The sequence below is a fragment of the Saimiri boliviensis genome, chromosome 2 (genome assembly GCF_048565385.1).
Source record: "Saimiri boliviensis isolate mSaiBol1 chromosome 2, mSaiBol1.pri, whole genome shotgun sequence".
NCBI lineage: Eukaryota > Metazoa > Chordata > Mammalia > Primates > Cebidae > Saimiri > Saimiri boliviensis.
Window position 1 is genome coordinate 703,442 of NC_133450.1, and position 10,183 is coordinate 713,624.

At 51.7% G+C, this 10,183-nt stretch overlaps 1 protein-coding gene across 2 annotated transcripts in view; it reads left to right on the top strand.

Annotated features, from left to right (window-relative positions):
• The first annotated feature begins 1,702 nt into the window (after positions 1-1,702).
• Positions 1,703-10,183, top strand: part of ACSBG1 (acyl-CoA synthetase bubblegum family member 1) — a 67,619-nt gene continuing 59,138 nt past the window's right edge. Inside the window, exon 1 of one of the 2 annotated variants that reach the window (XM_010330822.3) lies at positions 1,703-1,935. In XM_010330822.3, the coding sequence (XP_010329124.1) occupies positions 1,805-1,935 (131 nt within the window). In that variant the 5' untranslated portion in view covers positions 1,703-1,804. The remainder of the gene's footprint in view (positions 1,936-10,183) is intronic. The other variant, XM_010330825.3, reaches the window with a different exon arrangement.

The window sequence follows — 10,183 nt, forward strand, 5'->3', positions numbered from 1 at the left end:
CCAGATGATGGCACCTTAATATTGGACTTCCAGCCTCCAGAGCTGTAAGAAATCATTTCGTTTTGGGTATTTGTTTTGGTGTTTTAAAAAATTTGTTTGAGCCGGGCGAGGTGGCTCAAACCTGTAATCCCAGCACTTTGGGAGGCCAAGACGGGTGGATCATGAGGTAAAGAGATCGAGACCATCCTGGTCAACATGGTGAAACCCCGTCTCTACTAAAAATACAAAAAATTAGCTGGGCATGGTGGCGCGTGCCTGTAATCCCAGCTACTCAGGAGGCTGAGGCAGGAGAATTGCCTGAACCCAGGAGGCGGAGGTTGCGGTGAGCCGAGATCGCGCCATTGCACTCCAGCCTGGGCAACAAGAGCGAAACTCCGTCTCAAAAAAAAAAATTTTTGTTTGTTTTGTTTTTTGAGGCAGGGTCTCACTCTGGTTGCCCAGGCTGGCGCGTGGTGGTGCAATCATGGCTCACTACAACCTCCACCTCCCAGGATTCAGCGATCCTCCCACCTCAGCCTCCCAAGTGGCTGGGACCACAGGCGCACACCATGGTGTGGCACCCAGCTAATTTTGTTTTATTTCTTGAAGATACGAAGTCTCACTATGTTGCCCTGGATGGTCTTGAACTCCTAGGCTCCAACAGTACCCCCACCTTGGCTTCCCAATGCGCGGGGATTACAGGCACGAGCCACCGCACCCAGCCTGTTTTCTTTATGAAATACCCAGTCTGAGGTATTGGGTGATAGCAGCAGACAATGGACTGAGCCGTCCACACAGAGGAAAGATAGCTATGTGAGGGCAGAGGCAGAGGTTGGAGACACATGTGCCGGCCAAGGAACGCCCAGGACGGCCAGTGACCCCCAGCAGCTGGGAGAAAGGCAGAGTCTGCCCAGAGCCCTCTGAGGGAGTGTAGCCCTGAGCATGTCTTCCAACTTCCAGCCTCCAGATGAGAGAATACATTTCTGTTGTTTCAAGGCATCCACTTGGTGAAACTTTGTTACCGCAGTCCTGGGGGATGAATACATGGTCTTAGAGGGGAGACTCCTGGTATTGAGAAAAAAAGCCTTGTCCTTTGTGAATTTCCCAACTCTTTACGGCTGCCTGAGACCCACCCTCAACACGCTTCCTTTCTTTAGAGGAAGAGGCAGATCCAGGCTTCTATTCAGGTGTCCCTGGAAAGTCACGTTCCTCCGTCGGCTCTACCGTGTCATCAGTGCAAATGCTCCTGTAGACCATGTGACAGTCCCCAGTGCTGGAAATGTCTCCTTCCTTCCCCCAGGATGAGATCCCTCCTTGGATCTCCAGCCTCCACGCAGGGCCTGGGGGAGGTGGACTGAGTGGGTGAGGTCCCTCCCGGGGAGCGTTCAGCAGACTTCAAGTCAAGGGTGCAGAGTGCATGCAGCCACTTCAAGATGTGAGTCTGGATTTGTGCTGAAAACCGCTATGGCCTTTTAAAGCCAGTGAGGAGGTTTTCTGGGGGCCCAGCAGCCCTGAGCCCATTGGCCAGAACTCCTGGGAGAACCAGAGCCGGTTTGCATCAAAAAGAACACTGCTTCATTGAAATTCTCCTCGTTTTGAGTGAAACAAAACCACAAAGAAAAGGAAAGTTTCAATTCTGAGCAACTTCACCACTGAAAAGCGGTTTTTTTTTTTTTTTTGACCTTCTAAAAATAGAGAGGAAATGAGCCTCTTTGGGTCACTCTAGTTGCCGCCTCTGCCTGCCCCATGCCCGCCCCCACTGCCCGCTCAAGGCCAGCCTCTTGCAGTGGCTGATTGAGCTGTCTTCAGTGGAAGCCTGAGGCAGATGCCACGCAATTCTGGAGCTGGATACGGCTGCCCCCACGGGGACCCCGGCATGCCGGACAGCAGAGAGACCCCACAGGAGAGCCGGCAGGACCCAAGTGTGGGGACCTCCCAAGAAAATTCGAAAACCAGGTAAGTCAGTGGTTGGGTTTCTGCAGGCTGCACCTGTGGGCCGACTTCTAGACTTGACCCTGCTGTGTGAACCCGGGCAAGCTGCTTTTCTCTCTGAGCCTCGGTTTCTTCACCTGAGAAATGCAGGTAAGAACCTGGGTGACCCATAAGATGGAAGAACGGGTCATTTGGAGGGCTACTTAGCATGGCCAAGAAAGGCTCATCAAAGAATCAGGCACACTCCAAGGGTGTGAGCTGGGGCTGCAGTTGGGGACCCGGCGGAGCTCAGCTGGTTGGACGAAGAATTTTTCACTCAGTAAGAATGTTTCTCTGTTTCCTTGGGGGGCCTTTTGCATGCGGGGGTCAAAGACAGACAAGTTCTGGCGGGGAGCCGGAGCGTCTGGCTCCAGCTTGCTGTGTGACCTTTGGCAAGTCCCCTGGCCCTCTCTGGGCTGTAGCTTCCCTGTCTGAACGTGAGTGGCTGAGGTTTCCCTAAAGCCCTTGCACTGTGTATACTGCAGTGATCTGTGACTCAGAGGAAGTGGATTCAATGTGTCAGGCATTCACCAGTGCCCACCCTGGCCCAGGCCCTGTCCATCAGGGAGTAGGGGATCCTGAGAAAATGGGACTCAGTCCCAGCCCTGAGATGCCCTGGCCAGGAGGCAGGAAGAAAGCAGACACAGACACACACACACACACACACACACAGATGTACATACATACACAGACACACACGTACAGACACACGTACATACATACATACACACACATGTACATACACACACATGTACATACACACACAGACACACAGACTTACATACACAGACACACACACACACAGATGTACATACATACACAGACACACACGTACAGACACACGTACATACACACACAGACACACACACACACAGATGTACATACACAAAGACACACACACAGATGTACATACACCAGACACACACACATGTACATACACACACATGTACATACACACACAGACACACAGACGTACATACACAGACACACACACAGACACACACACAGATGTACAGACACACAGACACACAGTACATACACACAGACACACAGACATACGTACACAGACACACAGACGTACATACACACACAGACACAGACACACAGGCATACATACACTCACACAGACACAAACACACAAACATACACAGACACACACACAGACACACACAGACACACAGACGTACATACACACACACACAGACACATACAGACACACACAAACACACAGACACACACACACATACACACAGACGTACATACACAGACACAGACACACAGACGTACATACACACACAGACACACAGACACACAGACATACATACACACACAGACACAGACACACAGACACAGACACAGACACACAGATATACATACACACCCAGACACACACGCACAGACACACAGACGTACATACACACACACAGACACAGACACACAGGTGTACATACACACACAGACACACACAGACACACAGGCATACACACACACAGACACACAGACACCTACACACAGACACAGACACACACACAAGAGACACATACACACAGACGTACATACACAGACACACACACATACAGAGACACACACAGACACACACACACAGACACATACACAGACACACACACACACACACACAGACGTACATACACACACAGACAGACATACACACAGACGTACGTACACGCACACACACAGGCACATACACAGACACAGACACACACAGAGACATACACACAGACGTACATACACAGACACACACACAGATACACAGACACACACAGACACAGACACACAGATGTACATACACACCCAGACACACACACACACAGACACACAGACGTACATACACAGACACACACACACACAGGCGTACACACACACATACACACACACAACTCCAGGACCCTGACATCTGTGATTTGTGTCCAGGAGGGGTGCGGGCAAAGGGGCAGAGAGAGAGTGGCTTCTAACTGCGGGTGCCTGAGATGGACCTTGACAGCCAGGATGGAGACAAGGGCAGCGGGCGGAGAGAATGACCTTGCAAAGCAAGACGGAGTTCGGGGGTGGGAGAGGTCTGGATGGCGGGAACACAGCAGGTTAGCGGGAAGACGGGGGCGGAATGCCAGGGTCCAAGCCCTCTGAAGTAATGGGGAGGAATTGCCAGTGTCTGAGCTACCAAGACTGGCCACTGTCCTGATGGGAGGTTACGGGGAAGGAAGATAGAGGGGAGCAGACGTTGTGCCTCAGAGACGCAGGGGGGCTGGCGGATGGGCCCTGCCCTGGGTCTCCAGAGAACCCTGCTAAGCCAGAGTGGACTCCTGTCCCCTCAGAAGCAGGGACTCCTCCCTGCAAAGCCTCCAAGAGCGTTGGGGCCAACCCCTTCCTGGGCATGGGTCAGACGCAGAGAGGTTCAAGGGCCCCTGGAGGAAAGCTGGACTGACTTCCTCGCCCAAGGGCAGATTCAGGATCGCCTCTGGGCCCTGGTGTCCCGCCACCTCCCCTCCTCCCTGGGGCTTGTGGGCTTAGAGAGCAGGAGGGCCAGGTGAGATGCTCAAAGCAGCACATCGAAATGTGTCCAGAGGCCGGGCGCGGTGGCTCACGCCTGTCATCCCAGCACTTTGGGAGGCCGAGGCGGGTGGATCACGAGGTCAGGAGATCGAGACCATCCTGGTCAACATGGTGAAACCCCGTCTCTACTAAAAATACAAAAAATTAGCTGGGCATGGTGATGCGTGCCTGTAATCCCAGCTACTCAGGAGGCCGAGGCAGGAGAATTGCCTGAACCCGGGAGGCAGAGGCTGCGGTGAGCCGAGATCGCGCCATGGCACTCCAGCCTGGGTAACAAGAGTGAAACTCCGTCTCAAAAAAAGAAAAAAAAAGAAAAAAGAAATGTGTCCAGAGGCCAGGCACGGTGGCTCATGCCTGTAATCCCAGCACCTCGGGAGGCTGAGTCAGGCAGATCATCAGAGGTCAGGAGTTTGAGACCAGCCTGGCCAACGTGGTGAAACCCTGTCTCTACTAAAAATACAAAAAGTAGCCAGGTATGGTGGCATGCCTGTAATCCCAGCTATCCAGGAGGCTGAGGCAGGAGAATCGCTTCAACCCAGGACCTGGAGGTGGCAGTGAGCCGAGATCATGCCACTGCACTCCAGCCTGGGCAACAGAGCAAAACTCCGTCTCAAAACACAAAACAAACAAAAAGGGAAATGTGTCCAGAGCAGGGGTAGACAGTCATGAGGACAGCCAGGGCCAGGCGAGGCTTTGAAAACAAAATCAAGTTCTGCTGCATCTGAAGCATCTCTTCTGCTTCCTGTGAGTGAGGGGTCAAGTGGGGTTCAGGAGCCCAGTGGTTTTGATGTCCATGTCTCAGGCCTATGGTGAAAAGGGGTGGCAGAGGGTCCTGTGTGCCCTGCAAGGCTCACAGAGGCCCGGGCTTGTTGTTCACACATCACTGAAGGAAGGTAGGCAAGCTTGCAGAGCCCCAGGCTTGTGCAGGGAAGGACTCCCTTCTGAAAGCGTAAAGGGGTCTGCAGACCGTGTAGGGAAAGAGAAAGCCTAAAAACCCCAGAGGTAAAGTGTCCGTTCTATTTTCTTGCTGAGTGACTTTGGATACATTGTTTAACCTCTCTGAGACTCAATAGCATCCTCTGTGCAAATAAATATAAAACGCCTGACCTTCATTGACACTGCTGAAAAACTGGGTGGATTCCGTCAGCTGATGTGTATCAAAATGTTTTCAAAGCACAAGGGTTACCCATCACAGGCATGGCCATCCTCAGAGCAACAGCCTAGAATGCTCTTAGCAGCAGGCTGGAGGGCACATGCCTTGGGGTTCAGTCCAGCTCTGTTCCTAACCCATTCTGTGACCCTTAATAAGACACCTTCTCTGAGCCTCAGTTTCCGCATCTGTCAAACAGGGGAGCTAAAGCTGCTCTGACATTCTTGCACAGCAGCTGTGAGTAAAGAATTCTGAATCCTTGCTGAACATTGGTCTAAAATCAGAGACAGCCAGGTGCAGTGGCTAAGGCCTGTAATTCCAGCACTTTGGGAAGCCAAGGAAGGAAGATTGCTTGAGTACAGGAGTTCAAGACCAGCCTGGGCAACATAGAAAGACCTTGTCTCTACTAAAAATTTAAAAATTGGCCAGGCATAGTGGTGTGCACCTGTAGTCCTAGCTACTCAAGAGGCTGAGGTGGGAGGATCGCTTGAGCCCAGGAGTGTGAGGCTGTAATGAGCTATAACCACTGCACTCCAGCCCGGACTGCAGAGCAAAACTGTCTCAAAAAAAAAAAAAAATGAAAATAATAAGGCCGGGCGCGGTGGCTCACACCTGTAATCCCAGCACTTTGGGAGGCTGAAGCGGGTGGATCACGAGGTCAAGAGATCAAGACCACCCTGGTCAACAAGGTGAAAACCCGTCTCTACTAAAAATACAAAACATTAGCTGGGCATGGTGGCGCGTGCCTGTAATCCCAGCTACTCAGGAGGCTGAGGCAGGAGAATTGCCTGAACCCAGGAGGCGGAGGTTGCGGTGAGCCGAGATCGCGCCATTGCACTCCAGCCTGGGTAACAAGAGCGAAACTCCGTCTCAAAAACAAACAAACAAACAACAACAACAACAACAACAAAAACAACAACAAAAAAAGAAAATAATAAATAGGCTGGGCGCAGTGGCTCACACCTGTAATCCTAGCACTTTGGGAGGACACAATGGGTGGATTGCTTAAGCCCAGGAGTTCGAGACCAGCCTGGGCTATATGGCGAAACCCTGTCTCTGCAAAAAAATACAAAAATTTGCTAAAAAAAAAAAAAAATACAGAGAAAATTAGCCGGACATAGCGGTGTGTACCTGCAGTCCCAGCTACTCAGAAGGCTGATGTGGGAGAATCCATTGAGCCCAGAGGTCAAGCCACGATGACGCCACTGCACTCTACCTGGGTGACGCAGCAAGACCTGTCTCAAAAAATAGATAAATAAAGAAGGCAAAGAGAGGGTTGTTGCTGCCAGCACTTCGATGCCCCTTCCTGCTTCTCTGCTCCTCCAGGCCAGCTCCAGGAGGGAAGGGGGATTAGTCCTTTTTCCCGCTGCTGATAAACACGTACCCTAGACTGGGCAGTTACAAGAGAAAGAGGTTTATTGAACTTACAGTTTCATGTGGCTGGGGTGGCCTCACAATCATGGCGCAAGACGAAAGGCACGTCTCACATGGCAGCAGACAAGCCAAGACAGCTAGAGTAGATGAACTCCCCCTTGTAATAATCATCAGCTCTCATGCGACTCACTATCATGACAACTGCATGGGAAAGACGGGCCCCCATGATCCAATTCCCTCCTACCTGCTCTCTCTCACAACACGTGAGACTTCAAGATGAGATTTGGGTGGGGACACAGCCAGACCACATCAGAAAGGCTCTATCTATCTCAGACTATCTGTCCTGACCTTGTGGCCGTGGCGGCTGCTCCTGGGGAAAAGCAGGCCTGCATTCCTCCATAGCCTGAGAGGGGCTTACCCTCTCCGACCCCTTCCCGGTGTTGCAGAGGGGAAGGCAGCAGGTGAGGAAAGGGGAGCCTGAGAGCCCAAGGAGGGCTTGCACCCTGGCCTGACCCACACCAGTTGCAGCACTGGGCTGCGTATTTGGGGCAGGGGTCTGGAGGAGGCAGCCAGGCAGGGCCAGGAGATGCAGAGCCCACGGGAACTGAGCTGACACTGGCCCTGCTCTGGCAGCTTGCGTTCCGTGCCCTTGAGGCTGTGGCTGTAGACCACGCCCTCCATCAGAGACACCCCTTGAGCCTGCCCAGGGCCTGGGTCCTGTCCCTGGGGATCCCTCTGTCCTGTGGAGACACGGGTCTCCCTGAGCCTAAAGAAGCCCTTTGTGGAAGAAGGGCTTGGAAGCAATCTAAGAAGAGGACAGTCCATCTGGTTTGAAAGGCTGGAGACGTCCGGATGGCAAGCAGGGCGCCATGCTGACCAAAGGCGTGGTTGTGGAGATGTTACGGGTGGCCATCAGCCTGGTCAGGTTGGGGCCAGGCTAACTCCTGGGCCTAATAGAGGCTGATGCGGCCAGACTAAGGGCAGCCAGGCCCAAAGGAGGAGGCAGATGGGAGCCCTGAGAGGGGTGCCGGCAGCAGCAGCCTGGGGAGAGCTTGGCTTTGGGGTTGTGATTCTAGCAGCAGTGAGTACAGGCTGGACTAAGTGTCCCGTCTGGCCCGGGGAGGGATGGCAGGCTCTGAACTGACCACACTCACTCTGGGTTCCTAGCCGCTTTTCCCAGCACTGCCTACGCAAAGACTGGGTGCAGAGAGGAGGAGCCCCCTAAGAGCCGGGGACGTGGGACGGTCATGGGAGGCTGCTACAAGCCCCATGAGCAAGGCTGTTCTTACCGAGAGAGCTTTCCCAGAATGACAGAGAGTGCGCTCCTCCTCTCTAGCCTAGGACGAGTGAGTCACTGAGAGGACTTCGCTGGGCGCGGTGGCTCACGCCTGTAATCCCAGCACTTTGGGAGGCCGAGGCAGGTGAATCACCTGAGGTCAGGAGTTCGAGACCAGCCTGACCAACATGGAGAAACCCCATCTCTACTGAAAATACAAAATTAGCTGGGTGTGGTGGCACAGGCCTGTAATCCAGCTACTCGGAAGGCTGAGGCAGAAGAATCACTTGAACCCGGGAGGCAGAGGTTGCGGTGAGCTAAGATGGCGCCATCGTACTCCAGCCTGGGCAACAAGAGTGAAACTCTGTCTCAAAAATAAAATAAGGACATGGTCTATCTGGGCTTTCTAGTGCTGAAATTCTTCCCACTCCCACTGCCCACTTCCCATGATATAGAAAAACAGTTGTTGTTTCATGCTCTGGTTTCTTTCTTGTTTTTCTGTTTTTTGTTAAGAATGCATTCATTTATTCACAATTATTCATTGCAGAATAATCAGGCACTGTCCTAAGCACTGAAGAATATAACAGAAAACAAAAACAAAAACTCCTTAAGAACTTTGCATGCTCGCAGGGAAGACCCATTAACAATTATATAATTTAACTGGAATTGTGCTAGGTGCCATGAATGACTGAAAAAACAGAGGGAATAGGCCGGGCACGGTGGCTCAAGCCTGGAATCCCAGCACTTTGGGAGGCCGAGGTGGGCGGATCACAAGGTCAAGAGATCGAGACCAACCTGGCCAACATGGTGAAACCTCGTCTGCACTAAAAATACAAAAATGAGCTGGGCATGGTGGCATGTGCCTGTGGTCCCAGCTACTTGGGAGGCTGAGGTGGAAGAATTGCTTGAACCCAGGAGGCAGAAGTTGCAGTGAGCCTAGATTGCACCACTGCACTCCAGCCTGGCAACAGAGCAAGACTCTGTCTCAAAAAAGAAAAATCATAGAGGGAATATAATCAACGCCACTGAATTACACACTTAAAATATTTCAAATGGAAAATGTTATGTTACATGTATTCTACCACAATAAAAATATTTTTAAAAATTGTTGGTAATTAAAAAAAAAATAGAGGAAATATGACGAGGATCTGACTTGGGGGTCTTGAGGGTCGGTGCAGGCTTTCCTGGTAAAGCAACATTTAAACTGAGACCTGAAGCAGAAGTAGGAGTTGATTAGGGGAAGAACTTTCTAGGAAATGGGCACAGCTTGTACAAAGGCCCTGAGGTGGGATGGAGCTTGTAGTGTTCAAGAAACTAAAAGGCCAGTGGGAACGGGGCAGATTGGGCCTGTCACGTAAAAGCCACAGAAAATCAAGGTGCTGGTGGTGTTGCTGGAGCGGCCGTGGGAAACAGATCTCTTGGACACCGAATATTGGAGGAAGGAGTTTATTTGGCCGGGAGCCAGGTGGCATATCTGTCTAATATCCAAGCCTCCCTAACAAAAGAAGGTTCCTTCTTTACATAGGCTTATACTTTACATGTTACACGTGGAAGAATCTTAGGTTCATAGCTTAACACATGAAAAGGGTCTCTGTTTACAGTCTTAAGAATCACATATGAAAAGGGCTTCGGTTTACAGTCTTAGGAATGAAAAGGGGAAGTTTACAGTCTTAGGAAAAGGGAAGTTGATCTGAGAGGCCTGAGTCTCCCTCTTCAGTGTCAAGAGCCCAAGATCAAAGGGTAGGGCACGTCCGTGGGGAGTGTGAGTCCCAGGGGCAAACCAATCATGGTCCCAGACTTCTGAGTACAGATCTGGATAACTTCTGGAAGCAGGTCAGCCCAAGCCAGCTCTGGTCCTCGCA